Consider the following 25,436-nt stretch of genomic DNA (forward strand, 5'->3'; position numbering starts at 1 on the left):
TCTTAACTACAACTGTATTGTAACCTACATGCTCCCACATGCCCGATACATTTTACAAGATGGCTTGGAATATCACACCAAATGTTAATGAAAATCCAATGGCAAAAGTTGTGGGTGCACTTAATAATGTACGTCTTTATAAGGTTGTTTAAGATCTACCTAAATGTATGGTTTCATTTTATTTCAAAATATGGAGTCGAATACAGACTACTTAGTGCATTAAATAGGGGCGTTAAACCGTGAGGAAAATCCGTGGCAACGGTTTTAGCTCACGTTAATATCTTGAAGAGCTTTTCGTCAGCCTTCTGTGACTAGGCTAACACCTAGTCCCCGTCAGGGTGTACTGTAAATGCAGATTAGCCAATTCCTTATCATAAACAGATTAGATATTGATACGGGGGATTCCAGACAATCTTATTAATTGCATGGTGTACATCTAGATTACAACATTTTTTGCGTGCCCTTCTGGGATTGTCCATCTGAATCCCAGAAGGGCACGCAAAAAATACTAATACATAAAACCATTGCGGTTGGTTATTTTACAAGTGTATAGGTGAGGGGTCGGCAACCCTGGTCCTGGAGAGCCGCAGGGTGTGCTGGTTTTTGTTTTCGCCTTAATACCAGCAACTGATTCATACCCAAGAAACCAGGTGAGGCGAGTTAACTGTCAATTAAGTTATTGATCAATTAAGTGCAGAGTAACAACGAAAGCCAGCGTACCCTGCGGCTCTCCAGGACCAGGGTTGCCGACCGCTCACCTATACACTTGTAAAATAACCAACCGCAATGGTTTTATGTATTAGTATTTTTTGCGTGCCCTTCTGGGATTCAGATGGACAATCCCAGAAGGGCACGCAAAAAATGTTGTAATCTACCCGACCCCTGGTATTGATGCATTTAAAGACAATACAATGCATTAACATTTAAAAGTGACTTTTGTATCCAAAAACAGGGTAATCTTTTAAAGCAAGTCATCAAGCTCATCATAATTACTGACGTTATTTTATTTTATTGAAAATAAACTGTTGAGCGCTGCAATGGTACTACAAAAAGTGTCATCGCACAACAGGCCCTTGAGTGTGGGCGCCCTCTGGTGTATATACATGAGAACGAGGCTGATAAAACATTGATATTTAGAGATACAGTACAAATAAGTAATTATTTATTTAGCGGACGCTTTTATCCAAAGCGACTTCCATTTTCAGTGTCATGCTGACACCAATGAAATTGTCTAATTTTAATGTAGAAATGCACCCTAATCATTAGAAATGTGCCTGATGACGTTCAAACCAAATTACCAATGCATTTTTAAAATGCATTACTGTAATTCTTGAAGTGTACAACAATATATGGTGCAATAAGACGGCTAAAGTCAGGCCAATCAGTCTGTTGCAGTCAGTGCATGGAAGAAAAAATGGTCGACCACAAAACAAGCAATTCCAAATACAATGCTTTATATGAAAAAACATACAGCACTGAAAGACAATATTGGCAAAATTGACTATAAATATCTGCGCAGAAAAGGGATCAGAGGCACTGCCTTCTGTTGATGGTGACAATCCTTACACCGAATGACCAGCAAGACAACTCTCTCCGGTTACACTGGCCACAGAGGGAATTCAGACAAACGTACTGTACAAGCTTACTGTACACGCAGGAGATATTCTGGTCATCGGGAGGACTTGCATCTTTCTTAAGATCAACATAACATACAGTACCTTAAACATTAAAGTGGATGTTAGCCTTGCTTTGAGAAGCCAGCTTGAGGACAGGGGTCAAGCACCAGGAATGGAAAAGATTACATACAGTCTAATTGTGAAACTGTAAGAAAGGAAAGCAAGCAGGCTGCAAACCCAATGGACTGAAATCATAGCTTTTGGCTGAGTCAGTGGTTCAATCTGACCACTGGGTGGTGGTTCAAACTCTGACTACAGTGTATTTCTATCATCGTTTGTCCTCATCATGACATTTACATTTACTTTTCGATGAACCGGGCAAAATGGTCATATTAAAAAGGTGTGTTTAAGACATAAGGAGTATAATTAATGGCAGACGCAGTGCTTACACAATGCACACCCATTGGACAAAAAAAATGTTCACAAATACAGCTGCCCTCATTAAATAAATCACAAATATACTCAGTTCAGATGACCTGTATCTAAATGTTTGTGTTTGAAGTGTTACACATAATCCAACCAAAAAGACTATTTTTTGTCTTTGAATTTCATTGTAAAAGGTAAGTGGAATCATTTCACAAACAGTACTTCACTCAAAACGTACCACATTTCAATCAGTGCCAATTATCAAATCATTTGGATTTCAGTAAATTGCATTGAACTTGTTGCCCAGCAATAATAAATATTACTTTTCTTATGCCTGATAATATATCCAAGTATGCATGAAATATAACAATTTTAGTGCAACTAAGGAACAGCAATAGACACAGGGGTACAACAGAATCACACAATGAAAGCATAGCCTATTCAGGCTTAGAGGCAAAGGTCTCTGCAAATACAGAAAATAATTCAGAGGACGCAACCAGCCAGCAATTAACTAGCTGTTTAACGAACTTGCATTTCTGCGTCCCATAGCTGCTCAAAAACAAATTGATAGCCGAACATCTAACCAAATTACATGGCAACCATTATCATTTCATGAAAAGCCGCAAGCTTCCACACAATTCCTGTGTAATCCTCGATGGAAGATGGCAACATTTGTTAACCATGCTTCAGGTATGTTTGCAATAGATCAGATAAACATTTATGGTACAGTATGTACTGGGTAATTTCTGAAAGAATAATCTTGTTTGCTTAAAATAATCAGTTGCATTCCAGCGTTAGTAAACAAGCACACACAGAGACACACGCATAGACCAGACACACGCGCAGACACACACTTTCTCTTCCTCATTTGGTTTGTGTTATAATAACAGACAATCCCTGTTCAACCTTTCAAGTCAGAGACAGGGTTAGTGCCCACATATTTCAGTGCCTCTCCCAGTGCCCTCATCTCCAGAACCCTGTGAGGCCAAAAGCAGCTCTATCACAGACAGTGCCCGGCTTGCACTCACAACCCCCGCATTACACAAGCCTTCATAGTGTACTTTCCCCATGAAATTTTAGCAAATTTTAACGAAAGCAAATTAAACCGAAATCTCTCTTGTGACAAGAACTGTCAGCGTGAAAAGAAGTGAACTAAAAAGCCCTTTAGCAGCGTACGATGAGCATGTCATAAAACAACCCCCGGAAAAGATAAATGAAAACCAAGAGTCTGCAGCATATTATCGTTTAAAGCACCAAAGCACATCTCAAATGCTCAAAAAATATCTATATATATATTTATAACTTATAAGGACCTTTTAACACTGAAATTAGCAGTTTCTCTGCCCCCCGTGGTCAAATGCTGAGCTTGTTGGCGATGGTCATGACCACTTTGAGGATCGGCATGAAAGCGGAGATCTCGCTGAAGTTACTGCTGCTGACGATCTGGGTGTGGACGGCCAGGGCGTTCTGGTAGCTGCGGCTCTCGATGCAGCGGCTGACCTCGTGAAGGCCAGAGAGGATGCTGGGAGACAGCTGGAGGGGGGGAGGAGCAACGGCAGACGTGAGCTTCGCGTCTCACCTTCGGTTCTGGAAGTGCAGAACTGCTTCGTAATGGACAAACGTGCGTCTCACACTTACTGTCTGGTCTCGGAGTTTGTCGTAGAGGTGCTCCAGGCGCTTAGACGCATCATCCAGTTTTCTTTTTGTTTGCTGAAGGGTGCAAAAACAAAGGGCATAACTAGAATGCCCTTAAGCTTGAAATTAAAGTGTTTTTTTAGGACCTTAAAGACAATTTCCCAGGCAGTCTAGGACAAATGTAATGAATAATCTTAGTGAAAAATTGTTCAGACCCCTCTGTATCTTTCTGTATAAGTCTCACACCTAAGTGTATCCAATTTATGAAGGGTAGTGTGCTTTGGAAATCAGAACAGTTGCATCACTAGATTCCCAACAGTTCAGAATTTCTTTGTAAAGAAGGTACTGCATGGCTACATTTAAAGAGGCAATGTACAAACCAACAGAAAATAAAACGCCAGGGATGGCGGAGTGTGGTGGAACGTACCGGGTCTCCCGCGGCCAGCTGACAGCGCTGCACCAGCCCGTCGAAGGAGGCCTTCAGGACTAGGTGCTCCGCTGGGATCTCCCTCTGCTCCACCTTCTCTGCTGGGAGCTGCTGGAGGAGCTGGAGAGGCCAGAACAGGGAGTCAGCTGCGTCCCGCCCACTCAAAAACCATGGCTTTACAACAGTATCACCTCAAAATGGCATCCCATTCAAATCACAGCACTGCATCTACTAAAAACCATGGTTTTACAACAGTATCACCACAAAATGGCATCCCATTCAAATCACAGTACTGCATCTACTAAAAACCATGACTTTACAACAGTAACACTTAATGGCACTGAAGTCACATCACAGCAAAACATAAAGGGCAGTGCTTTCAAATTTTGAAAACTGTCCCCGATGCATCATGTTTGCACTCCCATTAAAAAAACCCCACTGTACTCAAGTACTGTGAATTTTAAAGCCAAAGAAGTATTAGCAAAAAGTAAGATGTTATTTTCCTGTGCTGGGGCGGGGGGGCTGGTCAGCACCTGGACACTGGGTTCTTGGGGGGCGCCGGGAGGGGCCTGGATGCCCTCGTGGGGGTGGGATGGCTCAGTGGCGTACCCCATGACTGGGGCTGTGATGGGGGCAGGAGGAGTGTAGTTATCTGGGATCTGTGAAGAAACACAGCAAACCTTCAATCATTGGGCAGGCCTTCATAAACAGCCAGAATAAACTCTAAACAAAAGCGTTTCTTCTTTTCTTACTTCCCCCCAGAAGTAGAGCGAACAGTAGACCGCACCACAAGGTCTCCCAAAAATGTTTTTGATGCAATGACACTGTTGCAAACAGCTGCAGTGGTGATTACAGTAATCTGTCTAGACACATTCTATTTCTTCAACACAGGAGTTCATGAACTATGAAGCAAAGTTTCAGAAATACAATTTCATGTTTTGCCATTATCTGCAAGTTTGATGACAGAATACCCGATTACAAGTCTAAAATGCAGTTTTGACATTTCTGTGGTTTGGCAAGCCCTTTCCGATCACTTTTTAAGCCAATTAAGGTCATGAGCATTCCTCTCGGTGCAATTACAGTGTTGAGGCCGAAAAATCAGTGGCTCTATTCCACAAAAAATGAATGCATTTGACAGGAGCATAATTATCTGGAGTAAAGATGCTGTACCCCTGTGGAATCTATGCAAGGCGATGGCAGACAGTGTGATGGCTGCCGCTCCAGACTTTGTCCTATCCATCATGTCTCGGTCCCCACAATGATGGATAGGATGGACCTCGCTCAAAGCTTTCACAAACAGCAGCAGGAAAAACCAAGTGTGTGTTTGCACGTGTGTTTACGAGACACAAGGGAACGTATGAAAACGTGCGTCCTGCTCTACCTTCTTCTTCCTTGGACCTCCGCGCACGGCGGGGGGGTCGTTCCAGCCCTCCTGTGCACTCCCTGCAGTGGGGGAGAAACGCAACGTTAGCCCCCGCGGCAACCTGGGACCTCGCTCAAAGCTTTCATACACAGCAGCAGGCGAAGCCGTGTGTGTGTGTGTGTATGTGCGTGCGTGCGTGTGTGCGTGAGACTGCGTGTTCGTCCATAAAAGTGCCATTGCCGAGACCCAGAGCTCACCAGAGAGAGCACAAAAGAATCACAGGCAACCAATATCAGGAGGTTTTCCACACAGAGGAAAGAGATTACAGCCCACCTAAAATCACAGTCCTGTGTCCATGTTTATGGTTTCAGAAACCCTGTACTCAACGGTCACATGACACACAGTCAGGTCCAAATCCATTTGTGAGTAAACTGTTCGGTTGGCCGCCTTTAGTGCACAAAACGCAGGTTCATTCTGTTAGTTTCCTGTAGCATTTTAAATACTCCCCCCTCCACAAACCAGGCACTGTGGACCCTCCAAACTTTAAGTTGTCCAGGGAATTTGGAGAAAGTTACATATAAAAAAGATGTGATGTGGCAAGTAAATGTACAAACACACAAGTACTTTCCTTAACCTGTAATTATACAAGTGTATCGAGTGATGAACAGTTTCTTCTGTTTTTTAAATTTAGAATAAAGGGAGGCATCTTCACTGCCTTGTTTGCACTGCTTTCAAACTGAAATGTCAAGAAACAGCATCTGAAGTCAGTGCTTTAAGTGCTACCTGTGAAGTGACTCAGACACACCACTAACGTCAGTAATGTAGTAATCCTGACATCAAAACAAGTGAGATAATAGATGCTACTGCTCTCAGGATTTGCTTGTTTAATCACGGATTAACCTTCTCGGTCTTTCTGAAAGATGGAATAAAGCGTAATAGAAAGAAGCAGATTACCCTGCTGGTAGTGTCAAGCATTCATGTGATTTTGAAAACATCCAAAGATAACGTGAATGGTTGAAGCTACCTCAACACACACCACCCTCAGATAAGTACTTGCTGCAAACTTTTTTTTCTTTTTTTGCCAAAATGCAACAAAATGCCATCAGACTCAGTGCTGCACAAAGCGGTGGGAGCCAGCTCTCACAAACACGTAGCCTCACACTCTACAGCTGTGTCCTAACTTAATCCTGTCACCTTCATCCTCACAACGGGTCTGCAGCCACGGAAAGTGTCCTGGAAATCAAAACAACAGGCACATTTGTACAAGAGAGACCAACAAATTCATAACACATCTTCACTTCCCGAAAGGCAAGGCTTCCAGTAGTTCCTGAGCACCCATGCCCATATGACCCGTGTGGCCTGACGGTTTCCACAGAAGCCGGTAATGAGCGAGTCCCACTTAGATCCCGCTCCTACTCGCAGACCAAGGCACGGCACAGGCCGTAAGCAAACAGCAGCCCATCTGTCTGCGCTGGAACGGTGTGAGGTGGGACCAGACGCAGTGTTCAAAGAGCCAGACAGCTGCTGCTGGAAAGCAGTCATTTCCCCCGGTCTGACTCCGCCCACTCCTTCGAGCATGCCAATCACAGGCTGCCACCTGGACTGCGGCTCAGGGAGACGGACCGTGTCGTGTGGAGACCTGCCGTGTCACGCGGTGGGATGAGATTCATGGAGCGCGCTCACAGAACAGTCCAAGAATCCATTTCCTTCCTTTCCCCTTTTACCTCCCAATTTGGAAATCTCTCCCGCGCATCAATCCAGGAGCTCTCCCTCTAGCGACGAAGCGGCCAATTACGAGGCCACCCGCGGATCCGGGCGGGGATCTCAGCACTTACGGCAGTTTCACAGATTCAGAGGGACCCAATTATCCGGACGGAATTAAACCTCAGAAACAAAACTCCCGAATTTGAATATAATTGGGCATTCCAAAAATGACTAAGTTAAGCAATACAAAGCCAAGCAAAAAAAATGCATGGCAATGGGTCTAATCGCCTAAATAGCAAGTGCACAGTGTAGTCCCTTATAAGAGTAACAGTAGAGGGACATACCTAGAAAAAACCTCACATATTTTCAATTGTGCAGATAAACACTCCAACATTGATGGAATAAACACAACTGGTACATTTCCAGGTTTGACACTGCAAGTCCAAAGGTTATGGGAAAGTGCTGCCAGTTGAGCATTTCAGCCTGTTCTTTCTCTAATGACAGTAAATGGGACCAAATATAAACAAACGCAGTTTCATTTCACAGAAGGGAAATGAAGTCTGAAAAAAAAAAGGGAAGTAGACACATTAAAAATGGCAACATCCGTTTTTGAAGGCAGATACCAGCTAAGGGGGTTTTTACCTGTGGGGGGCGGGGGAACGGCAGGGCCGGAGAAGGGCTTAGGGGCCGGTGCTCCAGGGCCCCCCTGCGGATACGCTGGGGCCAGAGGGTTGTAGGGGGCTGTGGGCATGGGAGGGACATGGCCCTGGCCGTGGTGACCTCCCGGGAACATGGGGACGGGGGCTCCGGGCTGGGAGCTGGGCGGGGGTCCCGATGGCAGGGACGCAGGGGGCATGAAGCTGCCGTGAAGAGGGGGGCCCGCGCCGGGCATGCTGGGAAGGCCGGGGCCGGAGGATGGGGGCAGCGTCGGTCCTGCCAGGCTGGACGCCGGCATGGCAGGACGCGGAGGGAAGCCCGTCTGGCCTCCCAGAGGGACCGCTCCAGGACCGAACGGCGGGAATGATGGGAAACCTGAGGGGGAAAAAACAAAACATTAAGGGACACATTTTCATGTCACCGAGCAGCCGGCAACCAGCAACAAACAACCGGGAACAACCGCTGGCGACAACCGGCAACGTTCGTGCAGGTGGAGGAGGCACCGTACCCGGGGCGGTGGAGGGATGCTGGGGGTATGCGTGCCGTGGCACGTGGGAGGTAGGAGGCATCCCGGAGTAGGAAGGCGGGGGGAAGGAGTCAGCTGGAGGGGCCGGTTGAGTGAACACCGTGGGCGCAGAAGGCTGCACTGAGTCTCCCATCGGAGAGGGAGAGGGCACCACAGGCTGGTAGGGCCCCTGTAACACAGAGCCAGTCACCATTAGTGTTAAAGTCTCTCCCTGTCAGCAGCACAGAGCAGAGCAAACGGCACTCCAAGTGCGAACATCTAACTACAATCACACACCAATTTGTAGTCATTACATGTTGACAAATTAACTACAGATCCCATCTGAAGACTGGGCAGAGACATCCGTTGGACTGTGGCTGTGTCTGCATTCTGCACCAATTTTGACTCAATAATCTCTTATGGGTAATTCAGGACTTCACAGTACAATGGACTTGAGGCAGCAACGGCTGCATACTATGAAGAAGTCCAAGCCCTTTCTGACTACATGAGCACATACGCAAATGAAAATCACATCTTAACATGCGCACAGTAGACTACCCCACAGCTGGAGAAAACAGCAGAGCAGAGAAAGCACAATCTCCCTGACCATGAAAGCAAAATGCCTGTTATTCCGGATGTTTCTTTCAACACCTGTCCTCACCTGTTTGTATGCCTTCTGCGCAGGCTGCTGTGCTGTTGAGGGCACTGTGGGGGGCGCTGGGGTGACTGGAGCGCCCCCTACGGAGACTTTAGCCTGAGGGAACGTGGAGGGCCGCCCCACCGCTGCCTCCCCCTGTGCGTGGAACAGCCTGTCCCTCAGCATCTGGATCACCTCCTACAGGAGACCACATTACATTAAATGTTATTTAGCTGACACTTTTATCCAAGTGACTTAAGGTAGATAAGACTAAGCAGGAGACATGTACCTTAGCCACTATGCTACAGGCTGCCCCCTAACATAGCGGCCATTTACCACTTCTCAATTTTAAAGCATTTAAACAGTATTAGACATTGAGAACAATTTCTGCACCAAAGATAACTGCAGAGCCATTGCTGCGAGCAGAATATTCTATTCTGATGACACAGTGCTGTAATTTGAAGATAAACAGGCCCACCAACAATGTCCTGTGCAGCCATGCAATTACATTTCCTATCAGATTAGTTGGCAGTGCCAGGCAAATTAATGCAACAATATATTACAGCACGAATATTAAATTGATCACTGTGTTCAGTTTTAGCTAATCTTTGCACTGAGTGCAATAAATAACTATGGCAACTGCCCCAGGCAAGTGACCCAGAATAGCACTGTCTGCTAAAGAGAACAAAGTGGCTTGCACAGGAAGAAGTATGCATGCTTTCCCCATTCTAAAGATGTAATAGAATGATTACAAAAGTTATACAGTCACTAAATATTTGGGGTTCACATACACCTGTTCAGAGTAGCCAAATGCTCACTTCCCAGTTTCAAAACCAACGTGCTAAATTAGGCAAACTGCAGAACATTCCAGGGACAAATATAGCATGGCTGGGCCATTGGGTGTGTGACTCACCTGGAAGGTAGCTCGTTGCATTAGATTTATTTAGCAGACACTTTTACACAAAGTTATGTAAAATTAGTGCACACTGAAGGTCATAGTATTAAAAAAAAAATAATAATAATAATAATAATAATACTACAGAACACCGGTCAGATAAGGTGTCCAGCCATGAACATCAGATCTAGTTCACATGGCAAATACAGGCCAGTAGGTAAGTCAGTAAGAATGACGTCAGATTAGATGCAAGGCCTGATACAATAGATATGGTAGTGAAACACAGCACCAAGATAGAGACACATTCAACAGAACAGGTTTAGATGAAGAACAACAAGAGAGAGCAAAAAGATCAAGACTGAGCACGTGGTTCGGCCTGGTAGGGATGACGTGCGACTTGTGTGGTTTGAGCTCATGGGTATGTAGCTGCTGGCTGACCTGATTTGAGCTAGCAGACAGGAAACTCTTAGGCTAGCTAACTTGGTTAGAGTAGATGGGCAGGTAGCTCATAGTTCATCTGGTTTGAGTTGGCAGGCAGGTAGCTCATAGCTCACCTGGTTTGAGTTGGCAGGCAGGTAGCTCATAGCTCACCTGGTTTCAGTTAGCAGGCAGGTAAGCTCATGGTTCTGCCAGGCTGGGTTGGGTAAGTAACTCACCCGGTTTGAGTTGGCAGGCAGGTAGCTCATAGCTCACCTGGTTTCAGTCAGCAGGCAGGCAGCTCATAGCTCACCTGGTTAGAGTTGGCAGGAAGGTAGCTCATGGCTGCAGTCAGGCTCCCCTGGGCAGCCAGCAGGCCGGCGTAGTGGGTCAGTTTCTGGGCCAGGACCGGGCTCTGTACGGCCACCTCCCCATCGCGCAGACGCTCGATAGACTTGCGCAGAATCATCACCTTCTCCACCAGGTCCTGTGGACCACACACAGAGGGTTAGCCTACGCTGTGATGGCTCACAGCAGCTCAGCCTTGCATAAGGGCCGTTTCTTCCCCTCTGATGCGGGGGGAAGGCTCATTACGCTGGCCCCATAACCTTACCTCTAAGGCCAGGGGCGACACGCAGCTCTTCTGCAGGGCCCAGCACTCCACCAGCTTCTCGATGTTCCCTGAGCAGATGTAGCACAGGCAAGCCTGCAGGCAGCGCTTCTCCTGGCCCTGCTCCTCCAGACGGGACCCCAGTGTGTCTGTGAGAGAAGGAAGGCCATTAAACAGCGAAGGACTCAGTTATCACAGCATGTACATTTTGGCTTTCACAGACGCTCTAATACGAAACAATTTACAGAGGATTAACAATTTTATATATACACAATACGTATTCTATATCCACAGCTGGATATTTTGCTTAACCCTTTTGGGTGTAAGATCACAAATATGATTAGAATGTTCATAACTAGACATTCTAATTCTGATGTCACAATCACTACTTGAAGGCTAATGTATGTAGTTACAGAACTCTTGCATTGGAATTTTGAAAAAATAATCCAAAAACCCCCTGAAAGGGTTATGGGTACAGTAACCGTGGGTGGGAATTCCCCAACCACTGAGTTATACGCCCCGGCCCTTAAGCACAATACTGCACGCAGCCACCCTAGTGTGTACCTCATTACAAGAACAAGACAAGCTTTTCCTGGGGCCCAAAACGTGAGTTACCTCACGAGTACTAAAGGAAACATCTTTGGGCTGCTGCTTATTTATTTACTCAAAGTCAGTGATGCGAGTCTGCCTGCACCGCCATTTTGTGCCTTACCGCACAGCGGGGCGAATTCTTCTGGGCGAGCGTAGGTCAGCAGGGCTGCCAGGGCCTCCTTCCAGTTGTCAAGCTCGCAGCTCTGCACGATGTCCCTCCAGTTCTGCGTGACCACTGAAGATATGAGCTGTGAAGAGAGAGCAGCAGCACTGAGGCGTTTCCTGCCACTAACCTTTACCCCAGTAACCCTAGAGTAGGGTTTTCAGAATATTTCTTCAACATTCCAAGTCAGTGTTCTGGAACCCTACTGATTTCTATCAACAGTTATAATCAGTTAAGAACACTAATCACATATTTGTGATCTTAAAAGGTTAATATAAAATAATGCTGGATGGTGGTACAGACAGATCGAATAAAGAGTAAGATTTAAAGGCTCTATAATGCTAGTAAAACATTTTGATTTTGATATTTGACACAGTACACACTGGCGAGCCATTTCTAAATGCAGGTGCTTGCATGGGTAATTTATACATGTGGTAAGCAAATGTTGTGGACATGAAACAGAAATGAAACCATTCAACACAGCTAATACCTTGTCTGGAAGAAGAATTTGCATTACAATCTATAATAGCACACACGAAGGAAAAAACTGCAAAGGAGTATTACAATAACACAAGCGCCTGCACATTAACTAACCAATTAAGAACTGAAGCGATTCAAAATGGCGGGTTCTCCACTCACCATTGAGATGCTGCTCTTCTGCTTGTCCAGGTATCTCTGCTGGGTCTTCTTCAGCAGCTCCTCGCCCCCGCTGATGGACAGCAGTATGGCCTCCGCAAAGCGGCCGTCACTCAGGCACAGGTCCACCGCTCCCTGGAAGTTCCCCACCAGGAGAGCCTGGCTGATCAGCCCGTCCGTGTCTGCAGGAGGCCAGGACCCACAGGCTCAGGGTCAACAAATACATTCCGTTTTTTTCACTCCATTATGAATTGGCATTAACTAAATGTAGTTGTTAACATTCATTAATGATGTACTACTACATATACAAAGCCGGACAGATTGACTTCAGTAGCTAGTTAACAACAACATTAGTTAACGCCAGGTCATGTAGCCTCGCTGTAAAGTGTTACCATTTCAGCTTCTGGAGTACTAATAGCTCCCCCTTGTGGCAAATCTTCTGCCTGCTAAATGTCTGTGAATAAGTGAGTTACAAGCCAGGTCCATGAGGTGCTTCACATCTAAAACAAACACAATTCACTCACAGGAGACACAACAGACTCCAGAAAGAGGTCTAGTTTCATATCATCACTACTAGTGATATGTTAGGCATATTATGAAATATGACATTATGGTTTTATTACATTTGACCTCAGGAAGGTAATTTGAGTATGGGTTGAGTAGTTTGTGTACCCAAGTAATAGGCACCAGTCTTCACCAAAAATAACTTGATTTAGAAAATAGAAGCAAAATCAATACTATGTAAGTAATCAGGTCTAATGACTGTGTAGGGGAAAATTCACAGAACGAAAGATCGCCCTCCTAAAAGCATGATAACCAATCACAAGTCAAAATCAGACTCCGCCTTAGTGAGCAGGCTGGTTCTTCCAAAACTCTCGACGATGTGTGCCAAAAGTTTATAAATATATCTGTATTTAAGTATGATATGTACCCTGTATAGTCTCAAACTGATTAACTGCTAAATTGTGCTAGGATTACACAGTGAGCCCAGCCAGCTGGCAGGGGGGGGCCCCGTCTTGAACTGTGTAGACCAAACTGTCAAGGACACGGATATGACTGTACAGCTGATTTCTCCAGGACTCTCGATGTTTTATGCCAGGAGTGTATCTATTTGACCTAGAACATTAATTATAGCTGAGCTTATGAAAACGCAAGAAACCACAGTGAAAACTGTCGAAATGAGAGCAAAGAATGCTACGTACATTTACTCCCTTAGAAGAGAATAATTAATCAAATGTTTAGTATGTCTGTAGATTAGAAAAGTATATTAGAAGTGAATATTAATGAAATGTTTAGTTTGTCTGTATATTTTCAATGATTACTGCTGCTTAGTTCGTCTTATAAAAGCGAAAGATACAGAGTGACGTGTATGGATGACGTGTTAGAGGGAGGGCATCCAGAACTTTATGAGGTCTGGTAGTTTGCCAAGAGCAGGTGCGGGGTGAAGTGAGGACACGTAGTTGGCAGAATGCCCTGAACTTTGTACAGAGTTGGCAGAGCATAAGGACCGTTGGCAATTTGCCACAATGACGTTGTGGGAGGAGCGTTGGGAGGAGTTACGATAAGAAAAGTGTGGGTGATTTGCCAGAATGAGGTTTGAGGAGGAGTTGTAGGTGGAGTAACTGTGTATAAAATGGGTGTACAAATGCCAGTCGGGGTTCAGTTCTGGAGAGCTGATCCGGCTTTATGCACGTGTGCTAATAAAGTCTGATTTTCCTGAAGATCTTGCTGCCTGGTGTCGTCTTTTCCCTCGCGAAGATGTTTTTCGACAAATTGAAGATTTGGACTCTGTCGTTTCCTAGACACGACAACTGCAGGTGACCATGTGCTGGAGCCTCTCAGCATTTCAACGTTCATAACATTCAGGGTGTTCAGACTCAGACTCAGTCATCCATCAAAGCTCAGAGGGATCAGAGAGCCCTCACTGGCACTGCCTTCCCCTGCTGCAGTCAGGTACCTGCAGAGACTGGGATCTGGAAGCTGGGCTTGTCCTTGGGCAGGTTACTGAAGAAGTCTGATGCAGAGGGGTCTGCTGCAGCACTGGACTCCTCTGATCTCTGAGTGAAACCAAAAACAGATTACACTGTTATTACACACACACAGCTCTCTGACACACAGACACATTACACACTCACAGCTCTCTGACACACAGACTCATTACACACACACAGCTCTCTGACACACAGACTCATTACACACTCACAGCTCTCTGACACACAGACACATTACACACTCACAGCTCTCTGACACACAGACACATTACACACTCACAGCTCTCTGACACACAGACTCATTACACACACACAGTTCTCACTGTTACAGCACTGCTGAGAAAATTATGTGGCTGAATTGCCTGCTCTTCCTAAATACAACACACAACAAAACAACAATAAGCTACAGATAAGGTTCTCAAAGGTGTTCAGCTTCCCTCCGAACTACGACACACAACAATGCAACAATAAGCTACAACCCACACTGTTATTGCGCTTTCCTGAGAAAATGAATGTGGCTTAAGCTCTTCTTTTCCTGAATAAAAAAATTCTAATAGAAAAAAGCATGCTGTATGCTTGTGAATTTGAAAGGCACAGACGGGGCCTTCAGTGAGTGCTCTCACGTCATCAGGTTCAGTTTATTTGTCGAAAGCCTGACAGCTCAGAACATGCTGTCCACAAGCAGATGCTGCCAACTCTCGCAGTAATATCCGACTGAATGCACAAGCCCAATGAACAGAACCAGGGCTGAGCACACACTCCAGGCAATTCTGTAATATTAACTCTTAAATATTACCTCATGGTGTACATAAACCTCTGTGACTTAAAAACAGGCTGAAATGGAAGTGATATGATATACAGTACTGTGCAAACGCTTTAGGCAGGTGTGAAAAAATGCTGTAAAATAAGAATGCTTTCAAAAATAGAAATGTTAATGGTTTATTTTTATCAATTAACAAAAGGCATGAACAGAAGAAGTGAATGAACAGAAGAAAAATCTAAATCAAATCAATATTTGGTGTGACCACCCTTTGCCTTCAAAACAGCATCCATTCCAAACATCTTGGAGAACTAGCCGCAGTCCTTCTGTGGATTTAGGCAGCCTCAAATGCTTCCGTCTCTTCATGTAATCCCAGACAGACTCGATTATGTTGAGATCAGGGCCCGGGGACCGGACCATACCATCAGTTCCAGAACTCCTTGTTCTTCTTCACACTGAAGATAGTTCTTAATGACACTGGCTGTATCTTTAGGGGTCGTTGTCCTGCTGCAGAATAAATTTGGGGCCAATCAGATGCCTCCCTGATGGTATTGCATGATGGATAAATATCTGCCTGTATTTCACAGCATTGAGGAGACCATTCATTCTGACCAAATCTCCATTTCCATTTCCAACTCCATTTGCCGAAATGCAGACCCAAACTTGCAAGGAACCTCCACCATGCTTCACTGTTGCCTGCAGACACTCATCCTTGTACCGCTCTCCAGCCCTTCGGAGAATAAACTGCCTTCTGCTACAGCTAAATATATAAAATTTTGACTCATCAGTCCAGAGAACCTGCTGCCATTTTTCTGTACCCCAGCTCCTGTGTTTTCGTACATAGTTGAGTCCCTTGACCTTGTTTCCACGTCGGAGGTATGGCTTTTTGGCTGCGATTCTTCCATGAAGATCACTTCTGATCAGGCTTCTCCGCACAGTATACCTGGGTCCCACTGGTTTCTGCCAATTCTGAGCTGATGGCACTGCTGGAGATCTTCCGATTGCGAAAGGAAGTAAGCATGATGTGTCTTTCATCTGCTGCACTAAGTTTCCTTGGCCAACCACTGCGTCTACGGTCCTCAACATTGCCCGTTTCTTTGTGCTTCTTCAACAGAGCTTGGACAGCACATCTGGAAACCCCTTGTCTGCCTTGAAATTTGGGGGAGACTTTTCTTATGCAGTAGAACTACCTTGCGTCTTGTCATGGTGTATGACTTCTGACATTAAACTGTCTTCAGCAACCTCACCTTGGAAGCAGAGTTTGGCTGTTCCTCACCCAGTTTTAACCCTCCTACACAGCTGTTTCTGTTTCAGTTAATGATTCGGTTTCAACCTACATATTAAATTGATGATCATTAGCTCCTGTTTGGTATAATTGGTTAATCACACACCTGACTATATGCCTACAAAATCCCTGACTTTGTGCAAGTGTACCTAGAAGAATTGATGCAGGTTTGAAGGCAAAGGGTGGTCACACCAAATAATGATTTGGTGTTCTGTTCACTCACTTTGCATTTTGTTAATTGATAAAAATAAACTATTAACATTTCTACCTTTGAAAGCGTTCTTACTTTGCAGCATTCTTTCACAGCTGCCTAAAACTTTTGCACAGTACTGTACTTCAAGACATGTTCATATGTCCATGAAAAATAGACTCAATTGAGGAAAAAGTTAATTTAGATTTTAGAATTCTGTAATATATAAATAAAAACCACCTCAATCTCACAGCATATATACATTTATTTGAAATTCAGCCCCCTCTTCGCTTTGGTTCCACGGTTTACGTGATGGAATAAGCACTCGCTGACTATAGTCTCACCTGAGCAGAGAGCAGCTGCATCTTCTCCGCCAGGTCGTTAGCGTCCACGCCATGCCCGTTAGCGCAGAAGTCCTTCCCCAAGTTTGAGGAAATCTGGACAGAAATGCAAGCACAGTTAGAGTAATTAAGGCAAGCTACCAAGTATTCGCAAAAAAACTGGAATTTATGCAGCGATAATGTATTTCATCACACACAAAAATATTACGTCAATAAAGACCTTTTATTACCTTTTTCTCAAGTTCATCTTTACTGAATCCCAAGAGGCGGAGAAACTTCACACGAGCATCATCTTCAAAGTTGACCTGCAGTTACAAATGACCACAGTTATCTAACCACTGTAAACAATGCCTGATTCTACAAAGTGTCTGGAAAAGACTGGGAGAAACAGTGAAACCTAGTGGTTACAAGTATTATCAATTTCCACTTTCAAGAGAGAAATTTCTCAGACAGCATTATTTATTCACCATTTTCGAGTAGTATGGTTTTGCCTTCAACAGCACCCTGTTTTGCTAGGTGTTATTACCAAAGGAAAATCGTACAGGTGACCCTTGAACCCTGGTCTCTTGCATGAGGGACAATCACTCTAACTGTGTTTAGGGATTAAAGGGGTAGGAGTACATAAGTGTTACTTCTTCCTACTCCTTTTCACACATGTAAATAGGTTTAAGTTTAAGTGGAGGGAATTTATTATGTCTTTTTATATTTTGTCGTTCATCTGTTTTTAACTACTGTTTCTGTTTTGTTGCTATTTTACATGTTCGAAATAAAGATATCAAATCAAACTACAACACCAATTTGTATATAATTTGCATTCTAGTATACAAGCCTGCTCTCTTCAAAAAATGTTTCCCCTGTTGATTAGCAAACATGCAGACATGCGATTACCCTTTTGACATGCCCCACGGTGCTGTTGAGGGCAAAACAATAGTGGACCACACAGAAGCATCATTAGAGGGTGCCCAGCACACGCACCTTGAGGAACCTCCAGATATCCTGTTCCGAGTCGCTGGGTGCATTCTGGACCTTTCCCTGGCAGTACACGGAGAAGGCGCCGGACTGCAGGGCCGCCTGCAGCTCGTTGGATCGCTGCAGGAACTCCGTTTCCGTGACGACTTGGCTGACGAACACCTGCCTGGGGAGGGGCTGCGGCCCCTGCTGCTGCGGCGGAGGCTTAGGGCTCTCAAAGGTGACCAGCTTCCCTCCGAACTACAACACAACACACAACAATGAGCTACAGCTAAGGTTTTAAAAGGTGACCAGCTTCCCTCCGAACTACAACACAACACACAACAATGAGCTACAGTTAAGGTTTTAAAAGGTGACCAGCTTCCCTCCGAACTACAACACAACACACAACAATGAGCTACCGCTAAGGTTTTAAAAGGTGACCAGCTTCCCTCCGAACTACAACACAACACAACAATGAGCTACAGCTAAGGTTTTAAAAGGTGACCAGCTTCCCTCCGAACTACAATACAACACAACAATGAGCTACAGCTAAAGTGGTCAAAGGTGACCAGCTTCCCTCCGAATTAAAACACAACACACAACAATGAGCTACAGCTATGGTTCTCCAAGGTGACCAGCTTTCCTCCGAACTACAACACAACACACAGCAACGAAACAATACACTATGTAATGGGCACTGAGATAAACGGCAAAATCAAAATATACAGTACACTTTGCAACAATCCAAATATACAGCAGTGCCATTCAGTGGTTAAGAAACAGCATTCTGGTGTTCTGAGTGTATCGCCCTCCCCCCCCTGCTGGTAGCTCCTGGTCAGTGCAGTAAAGAAGGAAGCAGGGGAAGGCAAGGCAGGGTACTCACAGCGAAACTGGCCCCCACTGGCCTGCGCACCCACTTGGGGGGCTTCTTCAGAGGGGGAACCACGGTGGGCTGGTCCGTAGGCTGTGGGACCTGCAGAGGGGGGAATGCTTGTCCTGTCCCAAAGGGGTCCATGGTGTCGAAGGAGGAGGAGATCTGGGACACAACTTGACAAGTCAACTTTTGAGTGCATCTGCTTTATGAGCGCATGTGAACAGTTACATTTTTCTAATTATGAAAAAATAACCACTCTTATCTAGGGCAACTACTATAGCTTGGTATATAAATACAACTGAATATTTGCTGAACTTGTGTGCATCTCCTTGCTCAAGGCTGCAAGGGCAACACACCATGTGGGAACCAAACCTAAAACTCCAGCTGCTCCAGCTGCTCCAGCTAATGATTTATTATTAGGGTCATGACTATGGAAAAAACAGCACCACATGTGTGATTTCAGCACAGTCATTCACCAAATTCCTGTAGAGGGAGGAGAGTAATGCAATCAGTGGCCTGAATGTTAGCGTGAGTGGAGCGATTGTTCCACCTTGTCGGCGCTCATTTTCTGCTGGGCCTCCAGGCTTCCCCCCATGACAGAATACACGCAGATGCGTCCATCGAACGACGCGGCAGAGAGAAGGGCTGGGTTCCTGGGGCACCACTGCACGTTGAAGCACCACTGATTCGAGGTGGGCAGCTCATAGATCACCTGGAACAGGATGGATAAGCATCCAACTTAGATTACCTCTTCATGTTACACTTTCCAAACTTATTTAGTGATGAATTTAGGACTGACTTCCTGTTAATATCAGGCACAACAGTGGATACAGTTCAGTATTTTTAACATATTTTTTTCTTTTTGTTGACAAAGGCAGGGGTCTTCAATGTCGTCCAGAAAGGGCCAGTGAGGGTGCAAATGGTTAACACACTAATCCAGGTTCTTGGCAAAGACCCACAGCTGGATAAGATTGAGGACCCCTGTTTTAAGGCATTTATAGTCTGAAACTTTTCCCCACAACCGCAGACCTAGCAAGAACTTGTCGCTTGTCACATCTGCTTGCCGCTTAGCAATGCTAAAATGGGAAGCAGCTGCAGAAGTACCTCTCCGGTGGTGGGATTCCAGCACAGAATGCGGTTGTCTTTAGCGCTGCTGAGAAGCAGCTCTGGGTCGGCTTGGCTCCAGGAGATGGACAGAATTCCCCTGGGAAGAAACCCGCGTTGAAATGTCAAATGCGAGTGAAAATGCAAAAGCGGTGTACAAGCATTATCCTCACTGTACGGCATAACCATAAGGGCCAGCAGATCCAGCTGCAACACTCTCCTCACCTCGTATGGTTCTCCAGAACCTTCAGAGGGGAGGTCGCGAACCGGAGATCCCACATCTGGATGACAGGCAGGCGGTCATCTTCAGAGGCCAGGACCAGCTGCGTGGCCACCTCAGGGTGCCACAGCATGCCGGAACAGTGCATCTTTAGCCCAGGTCACACCGGAACAGACATTAGGAGCAGCGCCAAAACACCATGTACTGCAGTGCTTTCTCTGCTTTACTCAACATTGTAAAAACCAGTAACCCAAAACTGGTCAAGGATTATGGATTTAGCAAGTTCCTCTCACTAATGCACTCAAATAATCTGGGGCCCAGACACTTCTACATTATGGCTTAAGAGTGACCATCGCCCCCGCTGGGCCTAATCACAACGCCTGCCCTTTTAGAGTATTTGCTAGCAGACTAGCTAATGTATCGCTTGAGCTCCTGAACTCACCCTGTTGCTATGGTCACTGATCTTTATGATGGGTTCGTTCTTCCTCAGGTCCCAGACGACAGCTTTTCCGCTTGGATTTGCCGAGGCCAGGATGTGCTGTACCTGTCTGTTCCAGGCAACGACACTGACGTCCTCGAGAGGCTGAAATTAGACAGGAAATTAGGAATTAATTTGCGAATTATTAAAAGCTGCACTGATGATCTGACGCTTAATGGGTTTAAATATTACACTTTGCTTAGCACGTACTTGTTATGAAGCAATTACTCAATCACTTAATGCGTTTCAGAGATATGAGAAATTATGCAACAATGTTCAGTATCAGTATTAATATCTGAACACATTCCGTATGCAGTCAAACAATTCATTACTGCACCCTTGTTTCAAGTTCTGTAACTAACCAGATTAGTGAATCTTTGGTTAGACAGACCATCCACTATGGTCCCGTTTCAATTTCATACACTACAAAGAGGACATCTAAATGTAAGATACAATATCCTATGAAGTTATTATGGACTGAGGTTATGCTTACTTCTTGTTATGAAATCTTACATGCAGCATAGAAAGCCCTTGAGAAACACCTGCCCCAATATCATGAACACCTCAATTAGTCGTCCACGGTTAGAATAATTGTATATAATTATTAAATAAGGATAGTTATTTTATGGCCTTATTATTAAATAGGCAATGTAGACTAGCATACTGTGTGTTCAAAACGTGTCATTTACTGACTCAAAACAAGGAGACTGGAAGAGGCGACAGCTGCTACCTCCATAAAAGCACACAGCTGTAATGCACCGTGCACTAAACACACACACACACAAAACAAGCAGTGCGCCATGTCACCAAAGAGCCTCCGTTCTTACCTCACAGAGCTATATGGCAAAGAAAAGAGAGATCGTTCAACAAAACGGTTTGCTACAGAAAGCCAGTGAAACTAGAAATTAAATCAAAAGTACAGAAATACACCGTTTCTTTTTGTTTTACTATAACTATACTAGTAACTCTACCGTACTGGTAGAACAGGAGTACTATGAATCAATAACCTCTGTACTGGATGACAGCTAAACAAAATCACAATCTTTGCTCAGTCCAAGTCACTGAGGCAGGAATAGAGCCATTGTTTCCATTCTGACACTTGCATGTTGTACACTCACCAAGCACTTTATTAGGTATTTATTAGACTTTTACTGCTGTAGCCTATCCACTTAAGTGTTATGAAGCATTGTGTGTTCAGAGATATTCTTCTCCATACCACTGTTCTAATGCATGGTTATTTAATTACGGTCACCTTCCTGTCAGCTTTGACCAGTCTGGCAATTCTCCTGACGTCTCTCATTAACAAGGCGTTTCTGTCTGCAGAACTGCTGCTCACTGGATTTTTATTTTATTTTTTATTTATTTAAATTATTTGCAAACTCTACAGACTAGTGTGCGTGAAAATACAAGGAGATCAGCAGTTTCTGAGATTCTCAAACCACCCTGTCTGCCACCAGCAATCATTCCATGTTCACTTAGAGTCACTTAGATCATATTTTTTCCCAGATGATGTGATGTCAACAGTAACTGAAGCTCCTGACCCGTATCTACATGATTGTATGCATTGCACTGCTACCACACAATTGCCTGATTAGATAATCACATAAATAAGTAGGTGTAATAAAGTAAAAATGTTCCTAATAAAATGCTTGGTGAGTGTTCATCTCTCAGATACCAAATGATCTCATTCCAGTAGCATTTAATGTACAGCACCTGCAAAGGTATTTACCTGAGATTTTGTCCCTGGTGTCATTGGGTTGCTGAAATTATTCAAGTCCCAGATATATATTTCAGAATCATTTGCTCCTGATGCCAGAAGATTACTCTGAAATACACAACATAACATGATACAGGTGCAAAATAAATGCATTATACTGACTTAACTGCCCATATGCCAAAAATTGTTTTGAAATAAACCAAATAAGAGAATACAAGCCCTGACTACAGTATAGACACAGAATGCCCATAGTTCAATATGTGTGCCCAAAATTAATTATCAAATTATGTTTAACAAATCTAATCAAAATGCATTTGTATTGCGCATTTCACAATTACCACAATACGCTTCACAGAAAACCCTGGCCCAAAGAAGAGCAAACCTAGGGCAACAGGGGCACCGGAAAACTCCCTGATGTACAACAGTTTACCTGAAAAGGGTTGAAGTCCAGCGCTCGCACTGGGCCGGAGTGCTTCTCAGAGTGCCCGATTATTGCTGCTTCCCCAGACGCTAATATTTGGTCAGGACTGTAAACCGTTAAAACGCCATTTTCACTCCCTCCTATGAGTCTCCCAGCAGATCCATCTGCTCCCATTCCAAAATTCACCCAGATAAGACTGTGAAACCTAAGAGAAGAGATATTCACCCACATCAATGTCAACATCAAGTGGACATCATTACATTACATTACAGTTATTTAGTTGACACTTAAAGAGTTCATTTGACTAAGCAGGGGCCAATCCCCACTGGAGAAATGTGGGGTTAAGGACCTTGCTCATACTGTGGTTGAACTGGAATTCAAACCACATAGTATGCTGTGAATTTACTTTGGCCAGAGAACTTATGTTAATAGTCTGCCAGTATGGGTGACAGCTTCCCACCTGTTGGTGGTGGACAGCGTTCCTCTGAGCTTCATTTCCTGAGAAGGATCTGAGAAATCCATCTCAAAAATCTCCAGTGCAGCACTGGTGCTGAACGATGCATCTAGCTGTTGGGCCGATGTACCTGTAACATAGACATGAAAAAGCATTTAGAAACGTTCCCACGGTAACCACAAGCTGCTCTCACAACGGACTGCTATACTGGTGCAGAACAGACAGAGATCCGTTACCTGTAGCCAGGTATGTGGGATGGTGTGCGGCAGGGCTCCATGCCTGATGAGCAGTTCTCTGGATCTCCTTCAGCCTCATCTTCCTCAGTCGGCAAAAAAGCCTCTGTGACGAAAGCAAAGGCAAAACAGCTGTGTTCATAAAACCTAACTATGTAAAACAAAAATAATAATACAATAATAAAGCGGTCAAAACATGGAATTTCAAATCAAAATGTAAAAGCGTTTGCTAATCTGCGCAAAGCTTTCCAAGCGATATAACATTTTAATAACTCTGCATATAGACGCGTTGCTCATAACTTCAATATAAAAAATTTAACAAAACTGACACAAATCAACAAAAAGAGACAAGCAACCTGCAAATAATTTCAGCCTTGTATAAACAAACACTCGTTACCACAAACCATGCTTTTCTCTTTTAACACATTGTAATATGCAGGCTAACAAGTTTAGCCACGTTGCTCGAATGGTAACGTTAACTTGACATTCCGATGACATTAAACAAATCAAGGTAACTTGTCGGCTTTTTATCTATTCGAGTCAAGTTATACCAATAAATAAATCAGGGTAGGGAATAATAATATTTATTCTAAATGTATAAGTTCACTTACAAATCGGAACTATTTTCCATATTTAAAGTGATAGTGTTACATTTTACTTTTAAGTTGGTCAAGACAGCTTAGTCTACGTAGATAAATAGTTTGAAATTTCCATGATGTAACTGTTAGTCTAGCTATGTACGCTAGTAAATCCCCACCCTGGCAGCGGATTTCAGGAACTTGGCTAGCTAGCCAACAAGAATAATACTTGTATCTGGATAATACAGACAGCTAGCTACTGAAATAACGTTAGCTATCGCAATGGCAACGCTACAATCTAACAATAGTAACTTGGCAAACGTTTAGCTTACCTATAACAAGTTCAAGAAAAGTTAGTCAGTCAGCTAGCCAACCAGCTAGTGTGTCACAGATCAAATACTCGAACTGCTCACTATGCAACGTTGCGATGCAGAAGGTAGGCTGTGTAGCTAGCTAAGCTTTTGTCTATCGACTAACCCAAACTCATCTCATCTACACCGTTACATTTTATGTTGGCGATACGTTCGTCGTTTAAACAATTTCAGAAACATAAGGCACTGTGTGGATATAATGTGGGCCTTCAAATCCTTCTGATGTCTGATGCTGTCTCCACCCTACCCGTCTATCTAGCTAGCTAGCAACATTAAACTGCGCACCCAGCTAAATGCAACCGACGTAGCTAATGATACATTTATTACGGTCGCATAAGTATAGACTTGTAAATGCAAATGAACCATTTATATGTTGCTGAAAATATACATTAATACTCACAATTGGGGTGGGGGATCTTAGTCAGCTATATGGCTAGCTCGTTGACACGCTGTAGCTATGTATTCTGGAGGAAAAAGGCATACGCCGGCAGTTCCTACGTCAACATTAGGATGTGTTGTCTTTTTCTCTACGGTGGCCGCATGGTTAAGACAGCACGGTTGCAGAGCGTACAAAAGCGGTTAGTTTAATCTCAACAAAAGTTGCTGATGTAACGTTACACAAAACATGCGCAGTATTCTCACTTGACATAGCAAGATGAAGAAACATGGACCAAAGTTATGAATCGGGTTGTTTCGTATCTTTATCTTTAGTTGTAAAATTTTACTATTAATACGGCGTTAGGCATTGTGTGCACTGTAAAGCATACCGTATGTGTTTTATTTACATGTGTCTAAGTAGCCTAACTTGAGCAATTTACAAAGCGTTACTAACATTGTAAAAAAGTGAAGGTAAATCCAGTCCCAACCTCTTATGGGAGCTAAAAGGGATACCGAGGTTCAGTTTGTTGGTGTGTAGAATATTTCCGGTTCCGAGAATCACCTTAGGAATTACTGAGCTAATACTACACCAATCCGGTGCATGGTAACATTGCATAACTAACAAATTAATTTCCGAAAATATTAATATGTTTTGTTGAATATCTGAGGTAATAATGATTACAAGGCAGCAGAAGTGTAAAGTCTTTCCGTGTGTTTCTTCCACCAATTAACTCAGCATATTTTACTACTCGGTTCAATTTCGGATGAAGAATTGTGACAATTAACAAATCCATTACATCACATTAAT

At 44.1% G+C, this 25,436-nt stretch overlaps 1 protein-coding gene across 3 annotated transcripts; it reads right to left on the reverse strand.

Annotated features, from left to right (window-relative positions):
- Positions 1 to 1,437: 1,437 nt before the first annotated feature.
- Positions 1,438 to 24,767, reverse strand: sec31b (SEC31 homolog B, COPII coat complex component). Of its 3 annotated transcripts, XM_061227751.1 has the most exons (27): positions 24,651 to 24,767; positions 23,305 to 23,407; positions 23,075 to 23,198; positions 22,624 to 22,819; positions 22,206 to 22,301; positions 20,441 to 20,581; positions 20,004 to 20,146; positions 19,779 to 19,878; positions 19,225 to 19,386; positions 18,684 to 18,836; positions 17,825 to 18,058; positions 17,080 to 17,154; positions 16,853 to 16,945; positions 14,240 to 14,339; positions 12,286 to 12,464; positions 11,605 to 11,731; positions 10,896 to 11,041; positions 10,596 to 10,769; positions 8,995 to 9,168; positions 8,337 to 8,523; positions 7,814 to 8,203; positions 6,662 to 6,700; positions 5,486 to 5,547; positions 4,638 to 4,763; positions 4,105 to 4,224; positions 3,681 to 3,752; positions 1,438 to 3,575 (listed from the first exon to the last, which is right to left on the reverse strand). In XM_061227751.1, exons 2-27 carry the CDS (start codon positions 23,381 to 23,383, stop codon positions 3,396 to 3,398), a joined length of 3,672 nt encoding a protein of 1,223 aa, XP_061083735.1. In that variant the 5' UTR covers positions 23,384 to 23,407; positions 24,651 to 24,767; the 3' UTR covers positions 1,438 to 3,395. The 3 variants fall into 3 exon arrangements, 2 of the variants coding, with proteins under 2 accessions (XP_061083735.1, XP_061083743.1); XM_061227759.1 differs by lacking the exon at positions 6,662 to 6,700; XR_009706359.1 differs by lacking the exons at positions 1,438 to 3,575; positions 3,681 to 3,752 and having other exon boundaries at positions 4,204 to 4,224; positions 6,628 to 6,700.
- Between the last annotated feature and the right edge of the window lie 669 nt (positions 24,768 to 25,436).

Source organism: Conger conger, chromosome 2 (assembly GCF_963514075.1).
Source record: "Conger conger chromosome 2, fConCon1.1, whole genome shotgun sequence".
In the NCBI taxonomy this organism is placed as follows: Eukaryota; Metazoa; Chordata; class Actinopteri; order Anguilliformes; family Congridae; genus Conger; species Conger conger.